This window comes from Heloderma suspectum, chromosome 9 (genome assembly GCF_057233095.1).
Source record: "Heloderma suspectum isolate Gila_16-S chromosome 9, 16-S_ref, whole genome shotgun sequence".
Lineage (NCBI taxonomy): Eukaryota > Metazoa > Chordata > Lepidosauria > Squamata > Helodermatidae > Heloderma > Heloderma suspectum.
The window spans coordinates 14508726-14527115 of record NC_139466.1 but is presented as its reverse complement, the minus strand read 5'-3'; the positions used below and the strand labels follow the sequence as shown (position 1 = coordinate 14527115).

Here is an 18390-nt window from a genome sequence, read left to right as displayed (position 1 = left end):
CCCCATTTTTGTCCTGCAATTCCAACCCATCCATGAAGACTAGTTAAAAAGAGGAAAGTATGTCCCCATTCAAGTCGATAGAGACTTGTTTTCTTCTTTAACCCCTCCGCTCTCGTCCCTGGCCTGTGCATGTGTGTGTATAATTTCGTAAAAGAAACTGGCGGGGGAGGGAAGGTTTAATCCCCCATGCCATGGTCCCAATCCAAATCTGGTCTGTGCACGCTTGCAGGAAAGTAGGAAAAGCTGGAACTGTGTGTGCTTACCTCAACGGTTAGTTTGACCCACTGAGTGCTTGGTTAGGAGGGGGAGAACATCTGATTTGTGTAGTAAGCGATCAGTGTTCTGAATTAGAGCATTCACCACCCACGAGCCACGCATTTATTTCTTGGCCATGCCAGACTGTGGCAAAGACATCCGAACTGGCCCTTTGTAATGGTAAGAATTTAGAACACTCCCTTGCAATACAGTTGTAAGTCAGGATGTCCGTCACTGGGAAATCCGATTCTTTTTTGGCTCGACGGAGTTCTGTGGCATGTATGACTCAGAGGTGCAGGCTGTTCCCTGAACTCTGGGAACTTCCTTGCGAATTTTTGGAAGGTTCTGCTGTCTGCGTAAATCATGGTTGAATTTGTGCAAATTCAGCCATAATTTTCACAAATTCGGCTGTAAATTTTGCAAAATGTGCAAATTGCAGAACCTTCCCCCCAAATTGTGCAAAATTCCCAGAAAATTCATGAACTGGCCCAACTCACTGCAGATCAAGTCAGGCACTGCAGTTGGAACTGAAACAAAGTCGGGGGGTCAAGTCCACCCTCTGGATGGATTTCTTCGACATCCCTAGTTGCAAGACAGTTCTAAAGACTTCTGGCTTATCTGAAGTGAGCAAACATGCTAGTGTACATTGCCCAATCACTCTCGCTTGGCTCTCCTGCCAGTAGGTGCACCTGAACAAACCAGGTAACCCCCGTTTGTGATTTAGCATTACTGGCTTTTTGCTCTCCGAACAAACTAGACTCATATGCCAGGAATGAAGCCTGGCATATGATTCTGGCTTGTTAGGAAAGCAACAAGCCAGGGACGCCATTTTGGACCTCAAGTGTTCAATCTGGCAGAGATAGTTGTACATGTGCCCCAAAAGTGTGCTTCTGCGGCAGGCTCGCTGATAAAAGTTATGTACATCTTCGTGCACTCTTATGTTGTGAGGGCACAATGGAAACTGAAGCAACTTGAGGAGAACTGTTCTTGCTGAGGAAGCTGCTTCTTCATCTTAAAAACACCCACCCCACCATGTTGTTTAATCCCTTTCCTTTCCTCCACCCCAACAGCTTCGGTTACAGCAGAACCTCCGGCTTGGATCGCCCCCTCTTGTCATCACCAGCAAGAAAATGGAAGACACAGGCGCTGTTTCAGAAGATGATGGCTTACCCAGAAGTCCACCAGAAATCTCCACTCTCCATGACGTTCTGATGTGTGCCATGAGTAAGGTACGTCGGAACATAGAAAGCTGCCTTCTGTCGAGTCAGACCCTGGGTCCATCTAGTCCAGTACTGTCAGCCCTGGCTGGCAGTGACTCTCCAGGGTTTCAGGCAGGAATTTTTCCAGCCCTACCTGGAGATGCCAGGGATTGAATCTGGGACCTTCTGCATGCAAAGCAGGGGCTCCACTACAGAGCTGCAGCCGCTCCCCTGTGCACTATATCTTTTCTGACAAGAGAGAATAGCCCTATCTGGATGTTATCCCTAGCACGGTTAACGGGAGCAGGAGGAGAGAGGAGAATGGGGCTGTGCCCACTCGACTCACCCTCATCTACATCATGGGTGGGGAAACCTCTTTCAGCCGGACAGCTGAATTCGATTTTGGAGAAGCTCTCATGGGTTACATTCCAGTGGTGGGTGGGGCCAAAGGAAAAAGGGGATGGGCCAAAAATGCAAAACATACCAGCATATTGTGGCTTAAAGCTCTGACTGCCAATAACTAAGCCTTAAGAGAGGCATTTCTGCTGGTTAGAATGGCGGGGGGGGGGGGAAAGCCAGCAAACCACCAAATGATTGGGGGTGGGGGCCAGGGAAAAGGGCATATCCATTTGGGGAACCCTGGGAGGTCCAGATTTGGCCTACGAGCGGTCCAGATTTGGCCCACGAGAGGTCCAGATTTGGCCCCTGGGCCTGAGGTTCAGCACTCCTGACCTACACATTGTGTGGGGCACATCTGGAGAGGGGAACCCACTCCATGTGCATAGGCTTTCCTCATGATTTAAAACCCTAATCCTGCAATGTCCTCAATCATGGGGGAGCCTATGGAGCAGGCTTCCCTCTATGGATGTCCCCCCTCCCCACAACTCAGGGGTGGTGGGGACACGGGAACAGGCCCAGCGGGCCCAACACTCCCCTTTTCATGCGGTGAATAATTGCTTGAGGACTGTCGACCCAGTGTGTGGCTGCTGTGAAAAAGGCAAACTCCATGTTAGGCATAATTAGGAAAGGAATTGAGAATAAAACTGCCAATATCATACTGCCCCTATAGAAATCTGTGGTGCGACCACTCTTGGAACACTGTGTACAGTTCTGGTCACCACACCTAAAAAAAGGTATTGTCAGGTTGGGAAAAGGGCAGCGAAAATGATCAAGGGGCTGGAGCAACTCCCCTATGAGGGAAGGTTACAACAGCTGGGACTGTTTAGCTTGGGAAAAAAGGAGGGCAAGGGGAGACATGATAGAGGCATACAAAATGATGCATGGTGTGGAGAATGTGGTTAGGGAGACAGTTTTCTCCCTCTCTGATAATACTAGAACCTGGGTCATCCCCCGAAGCTGACTGGTGGGAGATGCAGGACAGATAAAAGGAAGGGCTTTTTCACACAGTGCAGAGCTAAGCTATGGAATTCGCTACCACAAGACGTAGAACCTGGGGTCATTCCATGAAGCTGAATAATACCCAGTTAGAGCTGTTGCCTCATGAGATTTGGTTTCTCTGTACTTTGGCAGACCAAAACAAACATTTGACTGAATGCTGATTTCTCTTTCCTCAGTGTCATCTTTCTTTAATAACCATTTGGACAATGATCCCAACCGTTCTCTCCAAATCTTAACTGTTACGGTGGTTTCCCTTTTAAAAAAAATCCAGTCATTGAGCCAAGAAAGTAAAAAACAAAACAAAACCCCCACCCCTCCTATTTTAATTTCTAAAATATTTTCAATGTAAGGGAATAAGGGTGAGGAAGGAGAAATAGTTCACTGGAGCCCTTGTTGTTTTTGGACACAAGCAGGGTTGAAAGGCATAAAATTGATCTTCTTTGCAGTGGCTTCACATCAGAGTGCGTAAGGAACGTGAAAATAACAGCGTGCAACCGATGTCACCAAATCAGGTTTATAAAAAGAACGTCTTGTGAAGCCACAGAGAAAACTCTCAGATAAGTTTAAGAACATAAGAAGAGCCCTGCTGGGTTAGACCAAAGCTCGCCCTAGGCGAGCATCCTGCTTCCCACAGTGGTCAACCAGATGCCTCTGGGGATCCCAGAATGCAGCTCACGAAAGCCTCTCTCGCTGTGGCCTCTGGTCATAAAGGGTTGTACCAGTGTTAGTCCTATTTAGAGTAGACCCATTGAAATGAATGGGACTCAAGTTAGTCATAACTAACTTAAATCCCATTTGTTCCATTGGGTCTACTCTAAGTAGAACGAACACTGGATATAACTCAAAAGCGCCAAATGGCCATCAGGACTAAGAGTTAAAAACTAAACTAAAGTTTCAAGTGGATCCAAAGTTTCCGAAAACAATTCCCAGGGCGTCTTTTACTTTCTGTTGAAACACAATGGATTCTGCACTAGTAACTTAAATTCTGCCACAGCCAAACCTGAATACTGTGGCCTGTATCAATCTGGTCTGTAATTATAATGTTAAAAAACGTCAGCAGTTTTGAAAGTTTGGGCAGGGAATGATCAAGCTTTGCTGTTGTACAAGAGTCAATGGGAAAGAATTGTGACTTTGGGGGAACGACAGGTTTCCTAAAGATGGCGTTTGGTTGAATATTGTATTAATAATCATAGAATGCAGTGCTTTCCAGGTTGTGTCACACTGAAATTAGAACGCAGAAATATTAAAGAACTAAAGAACTAACCCCCCCCCCTCAGCACTGAGCTTAAATTGGAGAGGATTGGCAGATTAAAAAAACACAGAAATTAATTGAATTAGCAAATTAAATTGCATTAATTATTTTAATTAAATGCTTACTAGAATAAAAATGCCTTGAGGTGGGGACAGAAAGATAAAAATGAGGGAGACTCATTTGGGCCTGACTCATCTCTGAGGCCCAAAACCTGGGCGCAGCTGGAGGGAAGGCCTTCCCACGAATCTTCAATAAATATGCCTCAGGTAGGGGCAGGAGATGCAGCAGAGCCTCCCTGCAGAACTTAAAATACAGGCAGGACCACACAGAGGAGATGGTCCTTTAGGTACCTTGGTCTAGTTCAAACCTACCTCTGTGGGGAAGGTGCTGCATTCAGGCACTCGGGATGCCCTACTTCCCTTGGAATCTAGAGCTAAGCGGGCCGGGCATTTGACATGCCATGGGAGTTGCCTAAATTGTAATTCCACAAACTTAAATTTATTGCTCAGCCTTTCAAGCAAGGGTGTTGAACCTCTTTTGGCCCAAGGGCCAAACTCAACTTTGGAGAAACTCTTGGGGGACGCATTTCAATGGTGGGTGGGGCCGAAGGCAAAACAGGATGGGCCAAAATTCAAAAGCATGCCCGTATATTTTAGCTTAAAGCTCTGACTGCCGGTAATTAAGACTGAAGCGAGGCATTTCAGCCTTTGCATGGAAGAAGACGTAAAAGCTGGGAAACCACCAAATGATGGATGGTTGGCAGAAAGGGGGTGGGGCCAGGGAAAGGGGGCATGGCCATCTGGGGAACCCCAGAGGGCCATATTTGGCCTGTGGCCCTGAGTCTCTGCATCCCTGCTTTAAAGTGTAATGTACAGGCCCTTGCCTGACACAAACCCTGCCTGTCATAATGGCAACCATTTTGGTAGTACAAAGTAATTGTTGGGAGCTGTCCCTTTCCAGCATGTAAGTTCCTTTGCTGTGGGAACTGCACTGGCTGCCTATTCGCAACTGGTCCAAGTTCAAGGTTTTAAACCTTCTCCCCTACCAACCTGCCTGGTCACAGAGGTCATCAGAGAGCTCGCTCCTGGTGGTTCCGCATGGACCTATGGCCCGACTGGAGTCTACCCAGTGAAGAGCCTTCACTGTGGTGGCCCCCTTTTTTGGAATTCCCTGCTCCTGGAGGTCAGGCAGGCACCAACACTGCTTTGTTTCCAGCACCTCCTGAAAACAGCACTGTTCCAGGAGGCATTCTTTACCTGACCAGTCATGGTGTCTCCTGGCATTGTGTTTTTTAAAAAAGTATAATTTTAATGTAGTGTTTTAATCTTTTTATTCTTTTACTGTTTTATCTTTTGTGTTCACTGCTCCGAAATCTGTTCTAGATGTGGAGCGGTATATAAATATTCTAAAAAAATAAACAGCGTTTTTGCACTTGTGAATGTGTACAAGAGAGAGATGCTGTGTTGATCCTCCCACCCCACCCCTCCCCACCCTGTTTTTCCTTCTGTGGTTTCTCATAAGTATCCTTTTAATGTGCCTTCCTAGAAGACAGTATGTCATGCTCCCCTCGATTTACCCTTCTCCCTTATTTTATCTTGCAGTCTTCCAACCGTGTCCAGCACCATAGCTCTTTGAGTTTAGCCGGGACAGACAGTGAAGATGACCAAGTAAATACGCTGCTTTTCCTACTCCTGAAACAAACCTGTCAAGCTGTCTTACATTGGGACAGACCATTGGTCCACCTATACTGCATGCCTATTTAGAGTGGGAGCAGCTCTCTAAGGCTGTTCACTGCCCAGCTACCTGGGCTGTTTTTAACTGGAGGCACCTGGACTTGAACCTGGGACCTTCTGCATGCAAAGCATATGTTCTACCACTGAGCTATATCGGAATCATTGCTAAGGCCACCTGTCTCATACGATTTTGCTTTGTAGAAGAGGTCACAGCAATCTGTAACATCGCAGGGCAAAATGCATGCATGGAAATATGTGTGCTGAGAACTTTAAAAAAACACAAAACTCTCCAGGGATTAAGGTTCCTGGGTTAATTTATAAGTATGGCTGCTTTTGTGGATAGCAACAGAACAATGTACTTCTGCAAGCTTATTTTAATGCAGCAAGAGCAGTTGAGTTATTTCCTCTATAGGTGTCTGATTTTATGGCTCACTTTATGCTGCTGTTCTTAATGTTCCATTATATTATACTTCTGATTTTTATGATTGTTTTATTGTGTTAATTTGCATGCTACCCTCTGTGTGCAGGTGTAGGAAGGACAGAATCCCCATATATTATGAATACAATGTAAACGTTCTCCTTGCTGACTGCCAAGTAGAGAAAATACTATGTCTAGTGTAAACATCTATCTGTGAAACACATGCAGTATAAGCGCATCATTTTGCAGCGCAGACTTAAGGCTACAAAGGATGTACGGATTTTGTTAAATCCATGCCGTCTGTGTTTTGTGGATTGTCAGGCGTCTTTTGTTCTGTCATACCCTCATTAACAGAATCGGATTTTTTTAACCAGAATTTCATTCTGCTTCTACTAATTTGCATTAGTGCTAATGCGCACTTGCGTGTATGCACTCAACTGCGTAAGTTAATGCACATTAACTAATGTGGATTAGCGCATTTGTGCAAGTGTGCATTAGCACTGATGTGAATGAGTGCCAATCCACCGCCCAAAAGTAAAAAGCGGTCCGTGGAATCTGTGTGACTTCAAAAAAGCCAGCACACTGTGGAATATGCAGGCTGGAGTCATAGAAACGCAAACTAATGTGAATCCATTGTGGATTTCTCCGACCTCCCTAAAGGCTACCATTAAACTTCTTGATGGTAAGAGCAGTTTGACAGTGGAACCAAGTGGCTAAAGGGGCGGTGGGCTCACCCACGCTGGAGATCTTCAAGCAGAGGCTGGTGGGCAGTTATCTGTTGGGGATGCTGTGGCTCTGGATTCTCTGTATTGAACAGGGGGTTAAACTGGATGGCTTCAAGGGACCCTCTGGCTCTATGATTCCACCAGTGGAAGCTGGTGGCTCTAATGTCAGTGAGGTGGTGAATCTGCACCAGGTTTCAGTACGAACTCCAAAAGAGCTATCCGAGGTGCAAAGTACCTTGGATAGTTCCTTTAGAGTTCTGACTGGTTTGGGCTGAAACCTGGAGCAGATTTATCCCCCCCCCCCCGACATCAGAGCCACCAGTCTCTCATTTGTGTCTGAATATTTTAGTCAAATACATATACAATATATATTTTTCCTGAGCACAGTGGTCATATACCGGGGAAAGCCTGAGGTCTGTCTACTTGCTTGTCTGCATTTCGCAGGTGCCCTCAGAATGCCCCTCCAGGCCTCTTAGCCCACTGCCTTCTTCATTCCTTGGGAGCCCTGCTGTGCCAGCCTGCTGCTTGCTTCCCGTTGACTTCGACAGCCCGGCCATCCCGCTGGGCTGTCTGGATACCTCGGCTGCCAGACACAGAATTGCCATGAATCCGCGGAAGCAGAAAGCCTTTGCCAACAAAAACCAAACACTCTGTGTAAGTGTCTTCTGGGGAACAGCGGTTCTTTGGAGAGACAGAGAGAGATTTTCCCTTGCAAGCCTCCCTGTTGATTAGTCTTCAGATGGGGTCCTGCTCCAAGAATGTTCTTGGTCAGGTCAGGTCGGGTCTACCGTTGTAGCAGAATGAGGTGGCAGGATGCTTTGGCTATTGGGCGGTATAGAAATGAAATGAAATAAGTAAATAAAATGCTGAGGAGATAGAGTACTACTGTACTACTCCAGGTTGCCAACAGAGGAACTGATATTTTGAAATGTTCCCTTTTGTAAAGCCAAAGACACCCACAGGGCAAGCAGAAGAATATTTATTCTTTGTTGTTGTTGTTCAGTCGTGTCCGACTCTTCGTGACCCCATGGACCATAGCACGCCAGGCCTTCCTGTCCTGCGCTCTCTCCCGGAGCGTGCTCAAGTTCATATTCATTGCATCGGTGATGCTATCTAGCCATCTCATCCTCTGCCGTCCCCTTCTCCTTTTGCCTTCAGTCTTTCCCAGCATCAGGGTCTTTTCCAGGGAGTTTTCTCTTCGCATTAGGTGGCCAAAATATTGGAGCTTCAGCTTCATTATCTGTCCTTCCAATGAGCACTCAGGGTTGATTTCCTTTAGGATGGACTGATTTGACCTCCTTGCAGTCCAGGGGACTCGTAAGAGTCTTCTCCAGCACCACAGTTCGAAAGCATCAATTCTTCGGCGCTCAGCCTTCCTTATAGTCCAGCTCTCACAGCCATACATTACTACTGGGAAAACCATAGCTTTGATTAGATGGACCTTTGTCGGCAAGGTGATGTCTCTGCTTCTTACTATGCTGTCTAGGTTTGCCATAGCTTTCCTCCCAAGGAGCAATTGTCTTTTAATTTCATGGCTACAGTCACCGTCTGCGGTGATCTTGGAGCCCAAGAAAGTAAAATCTGTCACTGCTTCCATTTCTTCCCCTTCTATATGCCAGGAAGTGATGGGGCCAGATGCCATGATCTTCGTTTTTTTAATGCTGAGTTTCAAACCAGCTTTTGCACTCTCCTCTTTCACCCTCAACAAGAGGCTCTTGAGATCCTCTTCGCTTTCTGCCATTAGGGTGGTATCGTCTGCATATCGGAGGTTGTTGATAATTCTCCCAGCAATCTTAATTCCGACCTCTGATTCATCCAACCCGGCATTTCTCATGATGTACTCTGCATATAAGTTAAATAAGCAGGGTGACAATATGCAGCCTTGTCGTACTCCTTTCCCAATTTTGAACCAATCGGTTGTTCCATGTCTGGTTCTTACTGTTGCTTCTTGACCCTCGTACAGGTTTCTCAGGAGACAGGTAAGGTGGTCTGGTACTCCCATCACTTTCAGAATTTGCCACAGTTTGTTGTGATCCACACAATCAAAGGCTTTAGCGTAGTCAATGAAGCAGAAATAGACGTTTTTCTGGAATTCTCTTGCTTTCTCCATGATGCAGCGAATGTTGGCGATTTGATCTCTAGTTCCTCTGCCTCTTCGAAACCCAGCTTGTACTTCCGGTAGTTCTCGGTTCGCATACTGCTGAAGCCTAGCTTGTAGGATTTTGAGCATCACCTTGCTGGCATGTGAAATGAGCGCAATTGTGCGGTAGTTTGAACACTCTTTGTCATTGCCCTTCTTTGGAATTGGAATGTAAACTGACCTTTTCCAGTCTTGTGGCCACTGTTGAGTGTTCCAGATTTGTTGGCATATTGAATGCAGCACTTCAACAGCATCATCTTTTAGGATTTTAAATAGCTCGGCTGGAATACTGTCATCTCCGCTAGCTTTGTTGTTACTAATGCTTCCTAAGGCCCACTTGACTTCACTCTCGAGGATGTCCGGCTCAAGTTCAGTGACCGCACTATCATGGCTATCAGGGACATTCAGATCTTTCCTGTATAGTTCTTCTGTGTATTCTTGCCACCTCTTCTTAATCTCATCTGCTTCTGTGAGGTCCCTGCCTTCTTTGTCCTTTATCATGCCCGTCTTTGCACAAAACGTTCCCTTGAGATCTCCAATTTTCTTGAAGAGATCTCTAGTCTTTCCCATTCTGTTGTTTTCCTCGATTTCTTTGCATTGTTCATTTAAGAAGGCCTTCTTGTCTCTCCTTGCTATTCTCTGGAAATCTGCATTCAGTTGGGTATATCTTCCCCTTTCTCCCTTGCTTTTTGCTTCCCTTCTTTCGTGAGCTACTTGTAAAGCCTCATCAGACAGCCACTTTGCTTTCTTGCATTTCTTTTTCTTTGGGATGGATTGAGTTGCTGCCTCCTGAACAATGTTACGGACCTCCGTCCATAGTTCCTCAGGCACTCTGTCTATCAGGTCTAATCCCTGAAATCTATTCCTCACCTCCACTGTATATTCATCAAGGATATGATTTAGGTCATACCTGAACGGTTTAGTGGTTTTCCCTACGTTCTTCAATTTAAGCCGAAATTTTGCAAGAAGCAGCTCATGATCTGAGCCACAGTCAGCTCCAGGTCTTGTTTTTACTGACTGTATGGAGCTTCTCCATCTTTGGCTGCAAAGGACATAATCAGTCTGATTTCGATATTGACCATCTGGTGACGTCCATGTGTAGAGTCACCTCTTGTGCTGTTGGAAAAGAGTGTTTGCTATGATCAGCGTGTTCTCTTGGCAAAACTCTATTAGCTTTTGTCCTCCTTCATTTTGTACACCAAGGCCATGCCTGCCTGTTATCCCGGTGATTTCTTGACTTCCTACTTTAGCATTCCAATCCCCTATGATGAAGAGGACATCTTTTTTTGGTGTTAGTTCTAGAAGGTGTTGTAGGTCTTCATAGAAGCAATCAACCTCAGCTTCTTCGGCCTCAGTGGTTGGGGCATAGACTTGAATTACTGTGATGTTGAATGGTTTGCCTTGGATTCGTACTGAGATCATTCTATCATTTTTAAGATTGTACCCCAGTACTGCTTTTCCCACCCTTTTGTTGACTATGAGTGCTACTCCATTTCTTCTAAGGGATTCTTGCCCACAATAGTAGATATGATGGTCACCTGAATTAAATTCGCCCATGCCTGTCCATTTTAGTTCGCTGATTCCCAAGATGTCGATGTTCAATCTTGCCATCTCATGTTTGACCACCTCCAGCTTACCTTGATTCATTGATCTGACATTCCAGGTTCCTAAACAATAGTGTTCTTTACAACATCGGATTTTCTTTTCACCGCCAGACACATCCACAGCTGAGTGTCTTTTCGGGTTTGGCCCAGCCGCTTCACTCTTTCTGGCGCTACTTGGAAATACCCTCTGCTCTTCCCCAGTAGCATATTGGACACCTTCCGACCTGAGGGGCTCATCTTCCGGCGTCATCTCTTTTAGCCTTGTGATACGTTCCATGGGGTTTTCTTGGCAAGAATACTGGAGTGGGTTGCCATTTCCTTCTCCAGTGGACCACATTTTGTCAGAACTCTCTGCCATGACCTGTCCGTCTTGGGTGGCCCTGCACGGCATAGCTTATGGCTTCACTGAGTTACGCAAGCCCCTTCACCACAACAAGGCAGTGACTGACATTTATATGCCACCATATCTGTGCATAAAATTTCTAAAGGAAGTGACAAGGAAAACAGGCTCTCCTTATTCCCTCCTTTAACTTCCAATTTCTGTTGTAACTTATAACTCAAATAAATACATTTATTTAAAACTTATTTACAATGTATTTGCAATTTAGCTATTTACAATTTAGTTATTTACAAGTTATTATACAATCTAGTTATTTATTTATTTAGAATTTATTTAGAATGTATTTATTTATTTAGAATGTATTTATTTACAATGTATTATACAATTTACGATTTATTTACAATTTCCCTTGTAACTGATAACTCAAATAAATACATACGTTAGCCAGGGCTGGCTCTAGGTTTGGGGCCTTTGGGCAAGGTGCTTCAGTGGGCCTCCTTGGGGCAGCCCCCTCCTTGCTGCTATCACCACTGACCCTTCCTTTGACCTCTTCCTTTTGGGTACAGCCCTCGCAGCTGTCTGGAGAGGCAGGGCAAGGTGAACAGAGGCGGCTTCTCCTTCTCTTGGCACTACTGTCTTGATTGGAAAGGGCCGATTAGCAGGCAGCAACAGCAAAGATGAGGTGCAGCAGGGCAAGAAATTGGCAGTGGATCCCTTGCTGGGATGCGGGCCCTGGCAGGGACCTAACAATGCTGACCCCCGGCGCTAGTCCTGAAGTTACTGATCACATCTTTCAGTATTGCAAAATAGGTGCCTCTATTGTGGCTTTGATAATATTCATGTGTATATAAATGAATGGATAGAGAGACATTATGCATGGTGTGGAGAATGTGGGCAGGGAGACATTTTTCTACCTCTCTCAAAATACAAGGGCCCAGGGTCATCCCATGAAGCTGATTGGTGGGAGATTCAGGACAGGTAAAAGGAAGGGCTTCTTCACACAGCGCATCGTCAAACTGGAATTTGCTACAATGGTAGTGATGGCCACCAATTTGGATGGCTTTCAAAAGGGGTTGGACAAATTCCTGGAGGAGAAGGCTATCAATGGTTATTAGTCCTGATGGCTATATGTTACCTCCAGTATCAGAGGCAGTATGCCTATGTACACCAGTTGCTGGGGAACGTGGCCAGGAGGGTGCATGTCCTGCTTGTGGTTTTCCTGTGGGCAGCTGGTTGGCTGCTGTGTGAACAGAATCCTGGACTAGATGGACCCCTGGTCTGATCCAGCAGGGCTCTTCTTACGTTCTTAAGGAATTGATTGATCAGTTGCAAAGGCAGGGAGTTCACTGACAACCCCCCACCCCGGTCTTTCTTTGGTTGAAAGCCCTTGTTTACATTTAATTCAAAGATCCTCCACAGATTTGTCCAAACCATCTTTCACACCAGGTGGAGAAGGACCAACGCTTTCTTGGAACTGCTGAAGGAAAAACAAGCCACACAAAATTACGTGAAGAATCTGAGAGCCAAGAGGAGGATTGGGAAGGTAATAGCAGTGTGTGTATGCCCCTGTGCAATACATGTCTCTGTGCATACGTGTGCCTGTATGTGCAAAAGAACAGGGGGAGAGAGTTTAGGTTTGTATGAGTTTTGAAGACCAGAAACCATCTTCTTTGTATAAAATGATGCATGGTGTGGGGAATGTGTGAAAAGAATGCTGGACTAGATAGACCTTTGGTCTGATTCAGCATGGCTCTTCTTATGTTCCCCCTCCTCTCTTTTCCTGCACAGGCCCGTCAATCCAAAATGCAAGTAAGTTAAATGGGTCTTGGACTAATGATGTGCTTCCTGTGACAAGGACCTCTGATGCTTTGTGTTACTCTTGGAATGCTCGCCCTGGCGTAGATGGGATTTGTATCTTGGCATCAGAGGACCAGAAATTGCTGGTAACGGATCTCCAGGCCAGTGTAACAGAGTCCTGTCCTAAAGCACCATCTTCTCTAACAACGTGTGAAGGAGAAGAAGAAATGGAGGAGGAAAGGGAAAAAAGAACTGGATACCCAATCAGTGGCCTTGAACTAAAGCCACAGAGCTCTGGGAAAGAAGTCATGGAGGGTATTGAAACTTTACAGACTGAAACAGAAGCCATTGGACTTTGTGATACGTTACTTTCTGTCTTACATGGAGATGTCTTGGGAGGGGACCTTAATACTGGAGCAGAACGTATCAGTGCCCCCTGCCTACAACCAGTAGTTCAAAAAGCAGAAGACTCTAGAGTTGGCAGTGATGCAATATACGTAAACAGAGCAGAAGACAGGTCTGGTGGTGGGAATGGATCTGTCACCCTTGAGGCAGATCCTGCACTGCCCATTCTCCAGTTTTCTTCATCTGCTTTGGATGCTCCCTCAGAAGCAGAGAAGGCCATGGTCTCAGCCCTTGAAAACAGCCCAGCAGCCAAAGAAGACGCAAGACAGCCTGCAGATGTGGAACTTCAGCTGTTTGAATGCCATGTGAAGCCAACAGTCATCCCGCAGGGAGAGTCTGCCATCTTGGATGCCACTCTAGATAGCCTTCTGCTTCAGAGCGCAGCGGGTGAGAAACCATTTCTCCTGAAGGAACTTCATTGCTCTGTTTTGAGCAGCAGCCTGGGCAAGGAAGAGGCTGATGCTTTTCAGAAGCTGGGCAACCTTTCTTCAGGAAGTCTGCCCACCATGGGACCTGCTGAGGCTGCTTCTAAAAGCAGTCTTGCCAATGGCAATGCTGGAGACCAGTCAGGAAGTGTGAAAACAAGGGAAGAAAGCAAAGCTCTGGATGAGGCTGTCAAGACCCAGGCAAAGTCTGCTTCTGCTAAGCCAGTCAGGTTCACCATTGCGCCCGCCTGGCAGAGGTCTCTCTCGGGAGGTTCGAACTCCGTGAACGCTTCCTGCTCTAGAAGCACCCCATCTTCACCCATAAGGCCAGAGTTATTTGAAGGAATGCCTCAGTTAGATACAGCCACACAGGGATGTATACTGAGCAGCCCAGAACGTCTGGAGAGGGGTAACAGGAACGTTGCGGCCAACTTGAACTCTGCTCTCGAGTGGTCAAGTGACGAGGGGCAAGGCCGGGAGAGCCCATTTGGGGTTAAGCTGAGGAGAACGTCCTCTTTATTAAAATACCAAACAGAACACCAGCAGCATGAGCCCCCAAAGCAGGTTCCACTGGCAGCTTCTGGAACCTTCTCTGTCAAGGATGAGCCAAAGTCACAAGGTTCTGGGATCCCACTTCAAAATCTTACAGCCAGCACTAAAGCTTTGGTTACGAAATCCAGCTTCCAAGAAAACAAAAATTCCCTCAAAGCCAAACCAGAAGAAGGGGCAACCAAGCAGCAGATGGGCAGACCTTCAGGTATTTCTGTTATGGCAGGGTGTCGAACCTCAGGCAATGCCCCCTTCCCTTGGTGCCATGCCCTTTCCCCCTGACCACCAATCGTTTGGTGGTTCCCTGGCTTTTGTCCCAGGGCATGGTCTGAAGGCACATGAGGCAGCCACCTTGCTGAAGCTAAGCAGGTTTGGGGCTGGTCAGTGCTTGGAGAGGAGACCACCTGAGAATCTCGTGTAACCACCTTGAGTTCCATGATGGAAGAAAGGTGGGGGATAATGTAATAAATTAAAAAAAAAAAAATTGTGCAGTTTTTCTTCCCGTTCTTAAAAGTCAAAATGCCTCCCCTAAGGCCTAGATACTGAGACTAAGAGCTTTAAGCTAAAATAGGCTGGTATTTTTTAGAAATTTGGCCTCACCCCTTTTGCCTTTGGCTCCATCCACCACTGGAATTTGGCCCCTCCGAAATGGAATTTGGCAGTTGGGCTGAAAGAGGTCCTGCCCCCCTCTTCAAGGGGGTATTGCTCTGCTACCTTTGTTTGTGGTGGTGCTCTATTCAGTATTGGTGAAAGCAGAGCACCAGGGGAGGGACCGAGGGGTGGGGTAGGTAGAGTCAGAGATGGCCTGCTGAGATATCTTGTCATCTGAGGTGACAAAATCAAAATTGCATCCTCCGTGGTGGTTAGAAAGAAAGAAGGAAAAGTAGAATCAATAACTGGCCATTTGCTGCCCTTTTGGTAGTTCCGGAGAATCTGCTACCTTGCTCTGCCTAATGGGAGAGCTGGCCCTGGTGACAGCATGGCAGACTCCTGAAGGCAGGCGGAAACAAGGACAGAGAGCCAGGAGTGCAAAGGTTTAGAGCAGAGCGTGAATAAGCAACCCCTGAGTGGGGAGATAAAGATGAAACTTTGAACAACTTCTCTCCCATTCCTTTCCCCTAGAGCAAACTCCAGCTGTGCATTTCGAAGCCCCGTCCTCCAAACCAGCATGGATTTCGATGGCAAAACAGAAACAGAAATGCTTCCAGGGCCACCCTCTTGACAAAGGGCAGAAAAGGGAAGTGAAGTCTGTTGGCAAATCGGAACAAAAGGGGGAGAAGTGCATTGGTACTTCCCAGCAGGAAAAGGTAAGAGCTGTAGGAATAATGCCGTGATACAACTTGACTGTTGTTCAAATTAACAGGACCATAGGAAGATGCCTCTTGCCAAATTCAAGTATTTGTCCGTATAGCCCGATACTGTTTTCTCTGGATAGCAGTGTTGGTTCAGGGACTGTCCCATCACCTAAGATCGTTTTTAATTGAGGAAGCCGGGGCTTGAACCTGCGACCTTCAGCATACAGAGACTGGGCTCACACAACATGCTAACCCACACTCAGTGGCTGAGTTTGGGTTGTTGATGAACCGTGGGTTATCGTGTTGTCTGAACACAGCGCATTTTCCTCAGGGTGGTTTGTCAGCCACGCAGTGTGGCTTATTTCTCTTGAACAAGCCACCTTGAGAATCCATGGTTTGTTGTTGGATTGTTCAGGGTGGTTAACAAGACACACTGCATGTTTAACATGCCACCCTGTGAAAAATGTCCTAGTTTCAGACAACACGCTCACTCATGATTCAACAAACAACCCACTCTAACCTACACTCAGTGGTTGAGCATTGGTTGTTGTTGAACTGTGGGTTGTCTGAACACAGCGTGTTTCCTGCAGGGTGGCTTGTTAACCATGCGGTGTGGGGTCATGTGGCTCTCCAGATGTTGTTGGACTATAATGCCGTTTGGCCGGAAACATGATGTCTGAACTAGCCTGTTGTGAAAGAAAAGGAAATTAGCCATGTCGAGGTGTACTTGTGCTGCACTGTGTCAATTGCATTCAGTATCTAAAGGACTATCTCTTCCCATATGTTCCTGTCCGTACCCTGAGATCATCAACTAAGCCCCTGCTTTGAGTGCCCCCATACACTGAGATTTGGTGGGTGGCTACTTGTGAGCGGGCCTTTTCTGTGGTGGCCCCCAAATTGTGCAGTGACTTTCCTAGAGAGCTGTGCCTGGTGCCTACTTTGTCGACTTTTCGGTGCCAGACAATGACCTTTCTATTTTCTCAGACCTTTTAAACTGCTGCTTGCTTCGTTTTTAATGAGTACTACTGCATAATCTCCTCTGTTTTTATCTGTTCAGTTATTTATCTCTTTTAAATGCCAAATCTTTGTTGCTTCTTTTGAAGTCATACTTTTTAATATGTCTTATTATTGGCTTTCATTATTGGTTGTATTGTTTTGCTTTTATTGTGTATGCCACCGTGAGAGCTGCAGCTTATAGGGCAACTCAAAAATCAAATTAATAATAATAACAACAACAACAACAATAATTCTTTTCACTTCATAGGATGTGAACCCTATTGGTGAGAACATATTGAAGAAGAGCAGCACTCATCACTTGTGTGCACTTGAAAGTAAAGTGCAGTCGAAGGTGACTGCATCACTTACAAAAGGTATTGAAAGCTGAAAGGGAACAGGGGGTCTCAATTTTGTGGGGGTGGAGAGAGAGCTCGGCTAAGGTTGTGGGCATGAGATAGCATCGTGCTCGGACAAAATCAGTAGCTGTGTTTGATATGTTATAGAACAGCATTGACAGAGTCAGTAAAAGAATAACACGGCACACTACTCTGCTTCCCAAAGTGCAGAAGAGTTCCAGGATGGCTTAGAGGGCAGCTTACCAGGGTTTCTCTTCCTGTTCAAGAAGAGATCACTGGAAACTTAATGGCATTTCTGTAATACTTGGTTGATTTATGGATCTCCAACAGCCCTGCTGGGTCAGTCCAAAGGTCTATCTAGTCCACCATCCTGTTTGCCACAGTGGCCAGCTAGATGCCTCTGGAAAGCCCACATGCAGGGCGTGAGGAGAATAGCACCCTTCCACAGTTGTTCAACAGCAATTGGAACAGCAGAAGGGGACTATTGCTCTCCTGTCCTGCTTGTGGGCTTTCCGTACAAATAGAGCATCCTTCCCCCACCACCAAGAGGAGTGGTGGTCCTCTCAACGTGTTGGACTGCAACTCCCATTGTCCCCAGCCAGCAAGGGTGGGACTGGTAACCCAACCTATTATTATTATTACAGTCAGGGCCAGAAATATTGGAACAAGGACAACTGTTTTGGCAGTTGGCCTCTGCACACCACCACATTGAAGTTGAAAGGAAATGCACCCAGATGGGAGCGAAGTCAGGACTTTCAGCTGTAATTCAAGGGGTGTGACAAAAGTGAGGCACTAACCATTCAGGAAGTACAGCCAGTGGCGCGCGCGTGCGCGCACACACACCCATCGTTGGTGGCTCATAAGTAATGGAATGTATGGCTGACAAGCAGCTGCATGGCCAGGTGTGGCCTGTTTCCTGGGTGCCCCGTGACCAATCAAGCAGATAAAAGGCCTGGAGGTGGTTCTGAGTGTTACATTTGCATGTGGTAGCTGTTCACTGGGACTCCCAACATGAGGTCCAAAGAGGTGTCCATGCGAGTGAAGGAGGCCATCTGTCAGGAGTGCCCTAGCGGCCTCTTTCAGTACACTCCAATAGCCAACTCAAGATACAGATGAAAGGATTCTTTTCAAGGCTTTAATCCTTTTACAACTTAATGACTCTTTCAGATGCTAATCACCAGCGACTAAGCAAGGAACAGCAGAGTAGCTTATGCTCCGAGTAGACAGTTGATCCCCATTTTAAGGAGAGTCACTTGAAGACCCTGAACTTATGGGCTAGGGAGAGATCCTCCCTCTTTCCCTTGGGTCCATGGGAGGCGGCCGTTGCTTGCGTGCCAAATGGGCGCTACGCCTCTTTTCCGTGCCCTCCATTGCTCGTCGCTCCCTGCGTCTGCATCGAGCGTCTAGCAAGCTCCGTTCCTGCACTTTCTCACTGCCAGGATCACTATCTATCTCAGGAATGCTGGCAGGAGGAATCTCTGCCAGCTGCTCTGCCTGTGAGGG

The 18390-nt window shown here is 46.5% G+C and overlaps 1 protein-coding gene across 3 annotated transcripts in view; it reads left to right on the top strand.

Moving 5' to 3' along the window:
* The window catches only part of KIAA1210 (KIAA1210 ortholog), a 57734-nt gene that overhangs the window by 33538 nt on the left and 5806 nt on the right, over nt 1–18390 (top strand). For all 3 annotated transcript variants that reach the window (XM_084813738.1, XM_084813741.1, XM_084813740.1), the window contains 7 exons: nt 1326–1484; nt 5706–5771; nt 7425–7634; nt 12511–12607; nt 12853–14448; nt 15363–15547; nt 16800–16905. In XM_084813738.1, the coding sequence (XP_084669864.1) occupies nt 1326–1484; nt 5706–5771; nt 7425–7634; nt 12511–12607; nt 12853–14448; nt 15363–15547; nt 16800–16905 (2419 nt within the window). The remainder of the gene's footprint in view (nt 1–1325; nt 1485–5705; nt 5772–7424; nt 7635–12510; nt 12608–12852; nt 14449–15362; nt 15548–16799; nt 16906–18390) is intronic.